The 15634-nt window shown below is 41.9% G+C and overlaps 1 protein-coding gene across 3 annotated transcripts; it reads left to right on the top strand.

The window, feature by feature from the left end:
• The first annotated feature begins 1118 nt into the window (after positions 1–1118).
• ETV7 (ETS variant transcription factor 7) lies at positions 1119–14002 on the top strand. 3 transcript variants are annotated; one of them, XM_089514749.1, is made up of 8 exons: positions 1119–1202; positions 5616–5739; positions 6309–6473; positions 9717–9839; positions 11267–11446; positions 12065–12207; positions 13113–13213; positions 13463–13999. In XM_089514749.1, the coding sequence occupies exons 1-8, from the start codon at positions 1197–1199 to the stop codon at positions 13578–13580; spliced, it is 960 nt and encodes a 319-aa protein (XP_089370875.1). In that variant the 5' UTR covers positions 1119–1196; the 3' UTR covers positions 13581–13999. The 3 variants fall into 3 exon arrangements, with proteins under 3 accessions (XP_089370875.1, XP_089370876.1, XP_089370877.1); XM_089514750.1 differs by lacking the exon at positions 11267–11446 and having other exon boundaries at positions 13463–14002; XM_089514751.1 differs by lacking the exon at positions 13113–13213 and having other exon boundaries at positions 13463–13581.
• Positions 14003–15634: the final 1632 nt, after the last annotated feature.

Genomic DNA, 15634 nt, shown 5'->3' with positions numbered 1-15634 from the left:
GTTGTTAACTGCCCTCGAGTCATTCTCGACCCATGGCGACCCTGTGGATGAGCAAACTCCAAGATTCCCTGTTCCTCACTGCTCTGTTTAGGTCCTGTAAACTCATGTCCATGATCTCCTTAACAGAATCCATCCATCTAGCATGTGGCCTTCCTCACTTTCTACTTCCCTCCACTTATCCTAGCTTTATTATTTTTTCCAGTGACCGTCCCTTCTCATGATGTGCCTCACTTTCGTCGTTTTGTCATCTTGGCTTCTAGAGATATTTCTGGCTTGATCTGATCTAGGACCCATTTGTTTGCCTTTTTGGCCGTCCACGGGATCCTCAGCACTGTTCTCCAGCACCACACCTCAAACAAATTGATTTTCTTCCTATCTTCTTTCTTAACTGTCCAGCACTCACATCCCTACAGGGGAACAGCAACTACGATAGCGTGTATGATTCTAACTTTTCTGCAGAGAAGGCATGCCTCACTAGAAAAGACTATAACGCTAGGCAAGGTAGACGGCCGTAGGAAGAGAGGAAGAATGCATGCGAGATGCACTGGACTCCATTAAGTAGGCCATTGGGCTTGGACCAGGTGGCCAGATGTCTTGGAAAGAATACAAATAGAGCAAAGTCAAAGGCTTTCACGGCCGGCATCCATAGGGCCTACCAAGAGCCACACAGTATTATGTGTGTGTGTATATGTGTGTGTGTGTGTGTGTGTGTGTGTGTGTGTGTGTGTATATATATATATATATATATATATATATGTCAGCAACAAACTCTCCTAGAACAGGGCCACATAATAGCCCCCCAAACTCACAAGAAACCTCAATAAAAAGAGGAGCCCCCAGCCCTCCCTGGCAGGGCCAGTTTCCTCAAATGAAGAGGCAGAAAGCAAGGGGGAGCTGGGGAATGGAGCAGGCCAGCCCTTGCCCTTCCTCTGCTGCTGCTGCTGCTGCCTGGCAGACCAGACAGGAGGACCAAACTCCAGCAACACTTTCGGGTCGCTCTGGTTTCATTTTCGTTTGCCGGAAGGAAAGAAGGGAGAGTCATCCGAAAAGACCGCATTGCTCTTCCTTGCAAGTTCCATCCTGAGCCGCCTTAAGGAGGAGGAGGAGGAGGCTGCTCGGGGGGGTTTTGGGGAGACGTTTGCTGTGGACCCCAAGGATCCCAGGAGGCCCCCCTGGCGCCAGAGCCTCCACCTGGGATGCAGGTAAGGAGGGAGAGAAAGAGAGAGAGACCCTCTGGCAGCAGGAGAGGCTTGGCGCCTTGCTGCCCTTGCTGCCCACTCTCCTGCCTGCCTGCCTGCCTGCCTGCCTGCCTTCCCTGCTCCTCTTCACACACATCCTCCTCTGTGCCTCTGTTCCCACACAGGTGCAGCAGCCCTTCCACCTCCAAAGCCCCCTCTCTTTTCTGCTTCAGCCTCAGTGTTCAGCTTTGTTTGGTTCCAGTGCCCACCCTGGCAACCCACTCTCTCTCAGCCTCAGAGGAGAGCCTTGGCAAGCCCCCTCTCAACAAACCTTGCCAAGACAAATCATACCAGAGGTTGGCCCTAAGTTGGAAATGAGCTGAAGGCTGGCAACAGCAACAACAAAGCTCCAAAACACACCGCAGACAAGAATCCAGTTTGAGGCGGCTTTAATTGTCCTGGTTCATTGCTGGAATATCCTGGGAATTGTAGTTTACCGTGGCCCAGAGCTCTCTGACAGAGAAGGCTAAATGGCTCAGAAAACTAGAGTTCCCAGACTTCCATAGCATTGAGCCAGGGCAGTTAAAGAGCTCTCAAACTGGATTATTTCTGCAGTGTATTTTGGACCAAAGTAATGTTTAGCTGTTGAGCCCCCTTCCTCCCCCCAGGTTTTATAAAATCTCCTTCCAGGGTAGATCGGAGCCACATGGGAGTTTGTCACCCTGGGGCTGATTTTGGCTTTAAAGCGAGATTGAAGCGCATTTAAAGCATCCCGCAAAGGAAGTGGGACTGGCGAGGAATGGCATGAATGATTATCCCACACAGTTGTCCAAATAAAGCGGTGTCAGGAATGCACTGACATCACTGCTTCTTTGTGATCACTGTAACAGCGGGTTTTGTGCAGCATCATGTGAAATTGTTAGATGTAATGACACAATTTTCCCGGGATATTCATGGGATAAACTCCCAATCTCCTTTGCATGATAAATTCCATAGCCGTGTTAGTCTGGAATATCCATGGCAAACCCCCTCTGAAGAAACTTGCTAAGAAAACCCTGGGGTGGCCATAATTTGGATATGACTTGAAGGCACACAACACACACACACATACACCCTCGCAGTCTCCAAATGCTGTGGGTTTCCTGTGGACTGCATCAAACCTCCTTTGTTATTGTTGTTGTGTGCCTCCAAGTCATTTTGGACTTGTGGCAACCCTATCATGAGTTTTCTTGGCAAGTTTCTCCATAGGGTTTTTTGCCATGGTCCTCCTCTGAGGCTGAGAGTGTGTAACTCATCCAAGTTCACCCAGTGGGTTTCCATAGCTGAGCTGGGATTCAAACTCTGGTCTCCCAGAGTCTAGTCCAGTGCTCAAACCACTATGCCACGCTGGCCCTCCAAACTTCCTTACATGGCTTTTTTCCCTCTAAATATTTTTTGTCTCTTATTTCACCAACAGGCTCTGGAATTCCCCAAAGCCACACATTACAAAGGCTGGGAAAGCGACAGAAGGAACTGGTTGTGAGAGCAGCCTTGATAGCTTTTCAAAAAGGGAAAATGTAAGGTTAGGCACACAACTGGATTATTTGCAAAGAGAAGGTGAAAAACGTAATAATAGTGTTAATCTAGTTTTCATTTGGGTAAGGCCAAGTGTTGTGTTTGGCAACATACTGGATATGCACAAACTTTAAAAGACATTGGAGTGGAGAAAATGCGTGCTGGGCATCTTTCACTTTTATTTTCTCTCTTGCCTGGGGTTCAGAATAAATCGGAAGCATTTTTTGTGTGTGTAATGAGCTAGCTGTGGTGTAATGGTTTGAGCATTGGATTAGGACATTGGGAGATAGGGTTTGAATCCTGCCTCGGCCATGGAAACCCACTGGGTGACCTTGGGCAAGTTACACTCTCTCAGCCTCAGAGAATGGCAGTGGCAAACTCCTTTCAAACAAATTTTGCGAAGAAAACCTTACAATAGGTTCACCTTAGCGTTGCCATAAATTAGAAATGACTTGAAGGCACATAACAGCAACAACAAAGTGATGCTTCGCTGTTGAGCTCCCAGGGTTTTATAAAATCTAATTACAGGGTGTACCTCAGAGACATAGCCGTGTTGGTCTGGAATATCTGTATGCCAAGAGATCTTGTAGTTCCTTTGTGATAACTTTCATATACCTCAGTTAATGAAGCAGATGTGTTCCTGGAAGTGACATTTTTAACATACAATTTGGTACCAGAGGCAGAAATAACATGGAAAGAATAGGGATAGGTTCCAACAGCACAAAAAAGAAGAGCAGTTCAACATGTTTCTCCAAACTTTTTATCCAAACCTAATATATACATGTGAAATGAAACAACTAGGTCAAGTAAGTATTCCATAAGTAAACAAAAACATTTTGAACTCAAAGAGCTCACTTGAAATAGTAGAAAGGAAAATCTCAAAGTTGAGTCAGGTGTTCCAGAAAAGTAAGTAAACTGCTCAAAAATATAGTTTAAATCCTGCACTGAATAGCCACTAATAAAACTAACCCAAGTTCTAATGTAAGAGGCATCTCAACAACCATGGTTAATTATTATTTCGCTTTTGAAACTGAAAGAGATTTACTTGCTTAAAAGATCACACAGTAATTCCGATGAGGAGGGACATCTTACAATCAGTAGCACTGACTTCTACTTTCTTGGGAAGTCAAAAACCCACTACACACTTAAATGTATCCTATGCAATACTGAAGACTATTACTACTAATGCTGATTATCACATTGTCTGAATTAACATAAATATATATATGAATGTTAACAGCACTACTGCTGGCCCTAGATAGTTTTTTTGCCCCCTGTGAAATGGGAATAGGTTGAACAGTTCGGTTTCAGCAAAGTCTTCCTTCCAGCAAGCACTTGCAATAACATTTGTGCCTTGCTTGAAAATAAATTAATTACTGACACAAAGTGAAGCTACAAACTCTGTGCTCCCTCCCCCCCCCCCCCCAAATCATCAACTGTATATTTCTAGAGTTTTGTGATCAAATCATGGCAGTGATAATAAAGGTCTCAATGCTAGACCCAATGTAGTGACTGGAGCAAAAAACCACAGTAGTTTAGTTGTATTGGGTTTAACCACTGAGCAAGCAATACTGCAATAGAGAGTTGAAACATGCTGTTTTGCCAACTGATTCATAATTAAAAATTTCATTGGATCTGTCAGTTGCATTAATTTTAGAAATGTAGTTTTGTTAGAGGAATGTACCTGACCCAATGTCATCATTGGATTCAGGCCAATAATACAATCACATTGAAAGTTCACCCGTTTTTATCACCCGTTCCGTTTAAGTTGCTTAAAAGGTTATCCCATTTGATCTTCACCACAACTTCAGGGTGATCACAGAATCAAAGAATTGGAAGAGACCACAAGGGTCATCCAGTTTGACTCCTTGCCATGCAGGAATACACAATTAAAGCATTCCTGACAGATGGCCATCCAGTCTTTGTTTACAAACCTCCAAAGAAGGAGATTGCACCACCCTCCGAGGGAGTGTGTTCCATTGTTGAACAGCTCTTACTGTCAGGAAGTTCTTCCTAATGTCAAGGTGGAATCTCTTGTTGCTTGAATCCATTGCTCCATGTCTTAGTCTCTGGAGCAGCAGGAAACAAGCTTGCTCCAACTTCAGTATGACATCCCTTCAAATATGGCTATCATGTCACTTCTTTACCTTCTCTTCTCTAGGCTAAACATACCCAAATCCTTAAGCCTCCCCTCGTAAATCATAGTTTCCAGACCTTTCACCATTTTGTTGCCCTCTGTGGATACTCTCCAGCTTTCAGTATCCCTTGAATTTTGGTGACTGAGCTTAGAGCAGAGAGGTCCAGGGTCTTTAATATACACTCCTCATTGGGCCTTGAAGAGCTGTGACTCACCACTGCTATACCTCATTGTATGATTTCTTCAAAAATTGTGATATATATTTTTTAAAAACCCTCTGGTTTACTTCATTATTTGAAAAGGACTTTTCCTGAGCCTAAAAGAGCCTGAGGGGCATTTAGCAAAATTGTGTCCATGCCCCTAGAGAGTGTGAGGACATTTTGAGTTTTAAATTTTTAAAGTTCTTTTTAAAAATGGGGGTAGATGCCCTTGGAGTCCTCCAGAATGGAGTTGCATGTGGCACTTTCCGCCAGCCCTGGCTAGAGACTCTGACTGGCTGAGAATCACCCATGATTGTGTAACTAAATAAGATCTTGACTCTGGATCTTTGCAGCACACTTTCAGTTACACCATACTGACTCTTTTGCTATATTTCTCTACGGTAGTTCTCTTGTACTTTGATCAGATTTGCACTTGCTTCACTTTTAGCAGAAAGTGACATATCAGTTAAAGTGGGACACTACTGAAATGTAGATGATTTCAAACAGGAAATCTATATAGCATTAATATGGTTTTCCTCTCTTAAGGGTGAAGGAGCAACTAATTCTTCAAGTCCTGTCGCAACAGCTGCTTTGCCCCTACAGCCCACTCCTGTAACATCCTTCCAGCCATTCCATGGTGGACAAATTTGTGCCTTGCCTGGCCAACTAAGTGAGTAGAAGATTGTTGTTTAAAAGGATGAACATGAGAGAGCATGTCTTTTAAGGGTTTATTTTTAGAGGAGTGGGCTGAAGTGTGTCTTCATACATTAGAGAGTTTAGCAAGCAGAAGTTCCCAGGTTTGTTTGGTCCTTGGCATTGCCACTGAAAAGTAGCAAGTCATGGAACAATCCTCTGCTTTAGATCTTAGAGAGATAATGCTAGCCAGAGTGGACAACTGCAGGCTGATTGGCATCAGTTATCTTATTTAAGGTAGATTAAACCTTCAATCAACAGAAAAAGAAGCCACCCCTCTTTAAATGGGATGGGAATTGTTTCTTCAAAATAGTGGGATAGGAGAAAGAAGAAATATAGGACAAATCACAACATGCTTAATTCATTTTCTCATTATTACTTTTCTGTCTTTCCCACTCCTATCACTATTGTCATTGTCATTGTTGGGAGTAGTACTGCAGTAATACCATTTCTTGGACTTTTTGTTTTCCTAAAAAAGACTTTGGCAACTTACAGGCTGAAATGTATTGTGACATTTAATGTCAGTGTCAGTCTGATTTGTTTCAGGAATCCAGCCCTCTCTGTGGAACAAGGATGATGTGATTCACTGGTTAAGATGGGCAGAAAAAGAGTACTCACTCAGGGAATCAGAGGAAAGCAAGTTTGAAATGAATGGAAAGGCTCTTTGCATTCTCACAAAAGAAGATTTCAGACTCCGGTCTCCTAATTCAGGTTAGAGCTGCTGCCCCTAATTCTCTACAGGAAAAGAAGAAACTTTTCCAAAATCATATTTCTTACAAGGAAAAAAAGTTGCTTAGTTTTAGTACAGTATGTGGAATGAACATGTAGAAACCTTAGCATGGCTCAGTTTGCTTATATGAGCATGTCATTTTTATTTTTAAAATTTTAAAATTTTATTTCTATTCCGTCTTTCTCCGAACAGGGACCCAAGGAGGCTCACAATATAAAAACACATTAAAACAATTTTTTTAAAGACAATTGAAATCATTCTTGAAGTTGCTTTGAAATAGATTTACACCCTCTTCTAGCTAGATGTTTATTTTATGAGCCTCAGCATGGGGATGATGAAGAAAGAGGGCTGGAGAAACACAGACTTTCAGTCTGACCCTACTGTAGCCACAACAGGCAAGGTAAACAGTAGCTGCCTCCAGAGTTCTTTACTAAGACTGAACAGCAATAGCAGTAGCATTTACATTTCAATACCACTTATCAGTGAACTCAGCATTCTCTAAGTGGCTTACAATCTGTAAGCCAATTGCCCCCAATAAGCTGGGTAATCATTTTACCAACCTATGAAAGGATTGAAGACTGAGTCAACCTTGGAACCTTGGGATCAAATTAACAATGCTGTGGCTGCAGTAACAGCATTTAACCACTGTGCCATCGGGGCTCCTAAACATCAAAACAGAGAGCATGGTTTTAAATAAATAAATAAGCCTAGAGATATATGTTTGCCCACCAAAATGGAAATAATAAAAAGTGGACACTGGGAGCAGGGGCGGGGAGGCATCCTTGGATGCATTTTGGAAGAAATGTTCAAGTGGTCTTGTTTCATTTCCCATGAGCATACTTTCAAACAATTTTGAATGAAAACTTCGCTGGAACATGTTAAGCTACTCTTCTTTCTGTGGTGTAGGAAACTATCCATATTCTTTCTATGTTATTTCTGCCTCTGGTATCAAATATTGTGTTAAAGAAATAATGCCCAGGAATACACCTACTTCACTAAATGGGATGTACAATTATATCCAACCTCTTTATCATATAATTACACTGATGATGTGGGAGAACAGTGGGAAGAAAAAGTTCAAAGTTCAGAATATTTCCTAAACTTTGAGATTTATTGTATGAAAAAACAAAGCAAAAATGGAGCTAGAATAGTGGCTTTCTCTGTGCAGGATATCATAGTGCTTCAGTTCTCTTCCCACAGGAGACAGTTGTATCTTTTGTCAAACTGACTTTTTCAGCTAGACAAAGGATGTGCTTTTACAACCATTTTTCGTGGGAAGAGAACTGAAGTGCTATACACCGGCCCAGTTTCTGCTTTCTTTTCTTATGTGATAAGGCTCTTTAAACCTTTTCTTGAACAAATTCTGTTCATTAGGACAACCTTGGGAAGGCTGCCTTAAGTAGTCCACAGTGGTGCTTCTTAAAGACACCCCCCTTTTAAATTGTTTTGATCTCCACTCTGCCTTTGTGCAGTGGTCCACTGAAAGCTAGAATAGTGATGGGTGCAGTTTCATTCTTAATGCTAGGCTGATCTTTTTCATCACTAAAGTTCCAGTGCATATACCACATATGAAAAATAATGGCCCAGATTTCTGTTGGGCAGTTATGAATATGTAACCTACAATTATGTATTTGTAACTGCTGTGCATTCATTATCCCTATGTAGTCACTTCAAAAGCCCCCTAAACCCCACTTATCAGTAAGCAGCTATTCGGATTCCCTTTTTGATTGATGCCCCCCCGCCCCCAAAGCAATGTGTACCAGTGCCTATCACATTGGAGATTATTCATGGCACAGGGTGGAAACATCAAGCTCCAACTTCTCGATCAACAGGGGAACAGACTCCCATTGATCCCAGTAACTGCTTACCAATAAGTGGGGTTTGCAGGAGTCTGGTTGGAACCCACTACGTACACCCTAGTTGCAGTGCTACATACTACATATTGATCAGGTTGGATTCTGCTGCGTGGCACTGGATGGAGTGAATTGGTTCCTTCAGAACAGATACAAAGGCCTGTTACAGACTGCCAAAATAAAGCTGCTTCAGGTCTCTTTGGAAGTATGCTATTTAAATGATGCTTGAGTCCTAAGAGTCCGGAGGTCGTGCCAAAGCCACACTCCATTCCTAAGCACTGGAGTGCAGCTTTTGGTGCAGCTTCCGGATTCTTAGGGTGCATGCATCATTTAAACAGCATACCTCCAAAGAGACCTGAAGCAGCTTTATTTTGGCAGTCTGTAACAGGCGAAAATACACTAAATTTGCTAAGGGCCATTGTAACGCATGATATTCCATAGAAATAGATTGTTCTTCTGAACTGTCCTCTGTGTAGAGAATTCTGTATTTTTGAACCAAGGCTCGTAGAGCAGTGTGCCAGTTTCTAACATGGTCTATTATTTGTTGGAGGGAATCAATTGCTCTCCAGTGCTCCTTTGGTTTCCTTTTTGATAATACATCTCCCAAATGGTGCTTCCACAGAGTAGGAGATTACAGCACTGGAGGCAGGAGTTAACCCATTTTAAGTGAGATAACTACATTGTAGGGTTTAATGAGAGGTATCAGTTTCCCATTTAGACTGAGTCTCCACTTGCCAGAATGCTCTGAGCTGTTCTTGGAGTATTGTGGTCCTGAAATCCCCTCAAATTCACCTGATCTTTTGCTGCTGGGTTTCACTTCTTACAGTGAACAATGAGCAGCTGCCTCCCCATGCAGCTCTGTTTATCACCTGGCCCCATTTCTTGGGTCAGAACAGGACACTCAGCCCTGATATTGACACTGGGCACCTTGTTCTGACCTCAGCTCGCAGGGATCCAGAAAAGGCAGCTGCTATCGTTGCTGTGAAGAGAGCTGAAAATCCACAGCAAAAGGTGAGTAATTTAAATATGGGTTATGGGTGGGAGCCCTGAATTGGGTGTGGGTGTTGTGAAGATAGTAGAGTCCTGATTCAGGGTTTTTGACCCCATGTCATGCGAAAGGATGCAGTGAGCCCGAGGGGAAGTGTCAGGAAAATGAATTTCTGTTTTCCAAAAAATTAGAAATCTCCCAGGCTGGATTCATCCCTACTGCAGAAAGTGGCAGACAGGACTTTCCTTTGAAATGAAGACAGCACAAAATGCCACCCAGTTTTCCACACAGTGCTTACATTGATAGCCAAAGGCTACAGGTAATATTAATGTTGGGGGTATAAGGGAAGTGAGATGGAGCCTTCTTTGTTTCTTTTCTTTCAGGAGATGTTTTGTATGAGTTACTCCAGTACATTAAGACCCAGAGAAGAGCCCTTGTTTATAGCCCTTTTTTAAATCCTCCATTTCAGGATGCGGTACTTTCACAGACTCAAGGCACTACAGAAGGTAAGTGCTATGAGGCAGTGGTTCATCAAGGTAAATTACCTGCTGCATGAATTCCAAAGGCTGTGTTCTTGTGTTCAGCCATCCTGGGAGGACACTTCGTTATCCAGCAGAGTTTTCTGTTTTTCCTCCAAGTAGGGTTGCCAGGTCAAGAATGTCCTAGGCCCTGAGACCTAGGGAAAGCCTCTTTGGGATATCAGTAGGTAAGCCTGTGGTGATGTTTCAAGCGTGATGTTACAAGGGGTGCCTCCAAGTGATATCATCAAGCGTAATACAAAAGCCACAGTGGCACAAAGTATGCCAGTCAAACAAAAAACTTAAGTATAAAAAAATGAAGATACACACACACATATACACACACACTTTTCATGTCAGTGTTCTCTAAGATTCCTCACCCTGAGGACTGGAGAAGTGGGGTTAGACCCTGAGATTTGGCAACCCTACTTCCACATACAATATTTGGCATTTCATCTTGACCAGTATTATTCTTAAAATACATGCTATCATATTTATACCTTAATTATGTTATTCATTAAAATAGCATCTTAAGATGTCAGGGCAGTGTACAGACAGAAATGAAACACCATGGAGGAAAGTCAGTGTCAGGAGCAGAATGTACAGAAGGGATTCAGAAGCCCTCCAACTAAGCAATCACTTCCTGCATATTCAAGAGGATAGCATTTAAGATGACCAAACAAAAAACCAGCAACAAGGGATGCTGCATGCCAAGGAAGGAGTTAAGGTAACTGTCAGCCCCAACAAGAAAGGAAAAAAAAATGATGCTGGTTGTTTCTTAGGGGTATAGAGGTATCTGTGTGCCAGCAGGACAAGGTGAACTGGGAAGTGTGTTTTCCTGGTGTACACATTCAAGATGTCATTGACAACTTGCCAAAATTCATTAAGAACACAGACGAGTATCCCTTTCTCCTTATTCATGAGGGTACCAATGACATGTCCAAGAACACCTTTTAGCAGATCACCTCTGAGTATGAAGCTTTGGTCAGGACGCTGAAGGCATTTGAGACACAGGTAGTAATCTCTACTCTGCCAGTGAAGAATAGAGAACTGCATATCTACAGAATCTACATAGCCAATTATTCACTTTAGATATTAAAAGTCAACGACTGACTTTATAGATTCTGTAGGTGGGTGGGGTGCATCTGAGGAAATAGATGTAAGTCTATGAAAGCACATGCTACCAGCTTCTTCCTTTCAGGGCCAAAGCTGATAGGCCAAAAAGAGTGTCAGAGCCACTCTGGCCCCAATCAGCCTTGGACCATGCTGATGTGGTAGAAGAAACCTTTAACAAGTTTGTAGATGACACCAAACTGGGAAGGGTAGCTAACACATTGGAAGATGGCCTGATCTCCTCAGAAACTTGAAGTGCAGGTTGAAAGCTCTCTCAGCTAATCTGCATGCTCTCCTTACAGAATGTTCAAGTGTCACTAATGGCCACCGAAGAAACACAGAGCAATCCAGATCTCCCTCAAAGTTGTTCTACACCCCTGGGGTATTCTCTCTTTCTCAGCACAACACTGGGATCTGTTACAGGGCAGATGTTTGTTCTTTTCCTGCAACATCACTAGAACCAGTTAGTGGTAAGATCGCAGGTAAATATGCCCATTCAGAGACTCAGCTCTGTTGTAATTTGGCTCTCATGTGATTGTGAGAGCTGCATTTAAGTTGCATTTAGCCTATATCAGACTACTGTAATGCACTCTAAAGGGAGCTATCCTTGCAGATCACTCACAAACGAAAGCTAGTGTAAAATGCAGCAGCGAGATTGTTGGCTGAAATATAGATAAAACATAACACTGGTCTTAAAGGTGCTGTGCTAGACACCAGTTTGCTTCTAGTCTGAATTCAAGGTGGTGGATATGACATTCAGAGCCCTAAATGACTTGGGACTTTAATATCTGTGATCTGCTGAAGGGCCTACCTCCATGTTCCACCAGAAAGAGTTAAAAATTATATGAGGCATAGAAGAGGGCCTTCTTTGCTCTGTTGGGGGAGGGCTGGTGCTTTTCTCCCGAACTAAAACTGAACTTCTGGTCTCTGCTGACTTATGGGAGAAGATGCAGCCTGAAGTCTATCCCTCAGGCTTGCCCTCTCTGCCTCCAATTGAATCCTCATCTGCTCTTAAAAGTCATACAGAAGGATGGAGCTAATTTATGTGAGCACAACTGCACAACTGTTTTAACATCTTATCCTATGCTACTAATTCTTAGACTGCAGGTTACTTTGGGATTATGTCTACCAGCTCCTCTGTGACAGCCGATATGAACCATTTATCAAATGGGAAGACAAAGAAGCCAAGATCTTTCGGGTTATTGATCCTAATGGACTTGCCAGACTTTGGGGGAATCACAAGGTACCTAAGAAATTTAGTGTATGAGATTATATAGTAGGGGTGGGCAACCTTTGCTCCTCTTAATGGCTTCACACTGCAACTTCCATGGTTCTCCAGGACTTGCAGCCAAACACAACCTGGAGGACCACATATTCCCCATCACTAATTTATTCGGAAGTTTAAAGCATCAAAAAAAGATTTTGGTTGTTTGGATCAGTCCTAATTCAAGTTGAAATCATTAGATGAGCTTGTACCGAAGGGAAATTCCATATACTTTGTGGTTTTTCCCCAGTCAATTTATAAATAGCATTTGTAAAGTCATCTTTAGGTTGCAGAGTACAAAGTAATGTTTCTGAACTCTGGATCTTAGTGTTTTCCAATGACCACAGCCTACTCATGGCTTACTCCCACTGAATTTAAAAAATTTCAGCTGGATTTCAGGGTGCTCTCTAGCTCAGCCAATCCAAACCATTCAAACTGCCATATCTATAAGTAAAAAAATGTATGCCAAAAATTGATCCCAAAATCCCAGGTCAATATGGTAATGTGATAGCACCTCTTTCAGATTTCCCCATGCGGTCGGGAGAGCAGTTTCTTTCTCTCAGGTAGAAAGAATCCTAGGTGACTGATTGCTGTTTCTTTAAGAGTCCCTTTCCCATGCCGTTGTCTGGGAGTGAAGGCTGAAATGTTAAAGCAGAAAGCTTCATGGGTGATAGATTGCCCCCCCCCCCCCACACACACACACTGAAGGAGCCTCCAAGTTTTACCCTTGACTTATCCATGGGTCATGGCAAAATCCATAATTTTGGCCCCCAAACCTGCCCTCGACTTATACATGAGGTTGCCTTATAGCCCAGTATACTGTATATGGTATATTCAAGGGAATTAGTTTTCAGGCTTACAACTATTATCTTTTGAATTTTTAGAATCGTAAGAACATGACATATGAGAAGATGTCAAGAGCCCTGAGACATTACTATAAACTCAACATCATTAAAAAGGAACCTGGACAGAAACTTTTATTCAGGTCTGGAAAATAAAATTGGGTGAATTCATTGGGGTTGCTGGAGAACAGCATGACAGCAGAGTCAAATGTAGGTGTTGTTTGCTTTGGTGAAAACCTGGGGCCCCATAGCAAATGCTTAGCCTCATAGTGGCTAAGGATGGAGGGCTATGCTTTGACCTCAACTTTATTGTCCATCATACAAGCAAATAAGCATCTTACATTTCCATGTGGCAGAACTCAAGTGATTAAAAAAAAAAATTTCCCCCCCAGATTCCTGAAAACTCCTGGAGAAATCAAACACGATAAAACCACTAAGTTTGAACAGCTAGATAATGAAGATCAAGAAGGGGAAGACTGGAAAGATGACAGGTTGGAAATCTCACCATAAACATTTGCCATGCAAAGGTTTAAAACAATGATGTGAAGGAAATTAATGCCTCAGCAGTGTGTTTATGTTGTAGTTTTCTGTAACTCAAATGGATGAATTTAACTACCACATCTTTACTGCAGTTGCACCTGCCCACCTCCTTTTAACTACTGTTAAATTATACGAACTTTGTAAATACATAGCAGTGAGCTGTATGCAAAACAAAATCCTCAGAACCAGCTGCTTACCATTCCTCATATCGGGAATGAAGCATGTACTTTAGTGCTTTGCTACAGCAGAAAGAGGCTGACTGCACAGATAGGCTGAGGAGAGGCATATCTTTTGTTTTTGAGAATGGATGACACTATAAAATAAACTGATCAGGAAGTGTGACTCAAAAGATATGTTGTACTTTTGTCTACTGACTTTTTAATGCTTTATATGCCCCATTATATTTTCCCACAAGCAGCATACTGAGAGGCAAGGACTTACTGAAGGCTATCCAGCAAGGGCTCACATTTGTTCAACATTAAGCTGCAGTGAGGTTTAACACTTGAATTTCAGATCCCATTTTTCAAACTCTGAAATTCAAGAATTTTTTTACAAACTTTTTGCCTCTAATCTGTTTTATGATGGTTTGTGGGATGACAAACCACATAGATTAGATCATACTGAAATATTCTATAAAAACGGATCTATATCCATATATCACATTTCAATTGTGACATCTTTCAGCTGTTAAGAACATGATTAACAGCAAGCTCATTCACTAGGTTCTTACAAGCATATAAAACAAGTATGATATATGTGATATATAAAACTCTTAGTCAATACTATGCTTTGATATGTTTTAAAAATATGGGAGAAAGATTAACTCAACTTTCCTCTTGCCATAAGAACTGCAAGTGACGACTCAGAATTTTCCAAGATCTGAGCAGAGCTGGGAACAGCAGGATCTTTTGAAGATGGGGTTGTCTTAAGTCAATGTCAACTTGATGCACAAGAACAGAGCTTTGAGATGACATACTATCTGAAGAATGGTGTACCATATATACTCGACTATAAGATGACCTCATGTATAAGTCAAGGGCAGGTTTTGGGGGCAAAATTATGGGTTTTGAAATGAACTTTGCATAATAAGTCCAGGATAAAACTTAGGGACATGCAACAAAGGAACTAAATAAGTAAAGGAAAACAATGCCAAACAGCCTACAAAATTATGGCAGGCGCTCACACTAAAGACTGGATGAAAGAGAGTGGAGGAAGGTCAGTGCTTCCAGGACAGATTGCACTCACCTTTCTCCAGGGGATGGTTCCCTTTTTAATAATAGTTAAAGTATAGTTTTTTGTGGGTTTTTCAGGCTATGTGGCCATGTTCTAGAAGAGTTTTCTCCTGATGTTTCACCAGCATCTGTGGCTGCCAGCCAGATGCTGGCAAAATGTCAAGAAGAAACTCTTCTAGAACATGGCCACATAGCCCGAAAAACCCACAAAAAACTATGGATGCTGGCCATGAAAGCCTTAAAGTTCACATTAAAGTATTTACATTCACCTGTGGTTAAGTCGACTTAGATTTTTTGGGGTCAATTTTTTACTAGAATTACTAGACTTATACATGAGTATATACAGTATATCTTTGTTTGAACTGTATTACATCAGGCTAATGGAAAGATGGGCTTCATGTCCAATTTTATGTCAAAATTCTCCTTTGCTCTACAATCCAAAACAACCTTGCTCACAGAAAACTAGAATTCATTTCCCTAGTATGCTCTTTTAATATGTGCAGACTTTTTTTTTTATGGGAAGTAGAAATACAAGTTACCCACCTTGCATGTACTGCCCAGGAAGAGCTTCACCATGCAGTCATCAAACCATGCAATTTTGCTGGAGTCCATTGGGTAAAAGTGATACTTACTGGAAACCAGGGACTATCATTACATTAGCAAAGCATGCTTGAACTCTTGGTATAGAGGAAGACAGTTATTTCAATTTATACATGTTGTATAAAGGAATTATACAGAATCCAGACAGATTTGACCGGTCGTGAACAACTAAGCTCCCAGCAGGTGTGCTGA

This window comes from Sceloporus occidentalis, unplaced genomic scaffold (assembly GCF_023333645.1).
Source record: "Sceloporus occidentalis isolate IW3139 unplaced genomic scaffold, rSceOcc1.0.p SCAF_3, whole genome shotgun sequence".
Lineage (NCBI taxonomy): Eukaryota > Metazoa > Chordata > Lepidosauria > Squamata > Phrynosomatidae > Sceloporus > Sceloporus occidentalis.
The sequence above is the reverse complement of the archived record's forward strand: the minus strand, read 5'-3'. Positions and strand labels throughout refer to the sequence as shown.

Bases quoted from the DNA above. Each gene is read 5' to 3' on its own strand.
- ETV7 (XM_089514749.1), top strand. The intron at 6,474-9,716 runs GTTAGAGCTGCT...CTTTTCTTTCAG, and splicing joins ACTCCGGTCTCCTAATTCAG to GAGATGTTTTGTATGAGTTA. The intron at 12,208-13,112 runs GTACCTAAGAAA...TTGAATTTTTAG, and splicing joins GACTTTGGGGGAATCACAAG to AATCGTAAGAACATGACATA.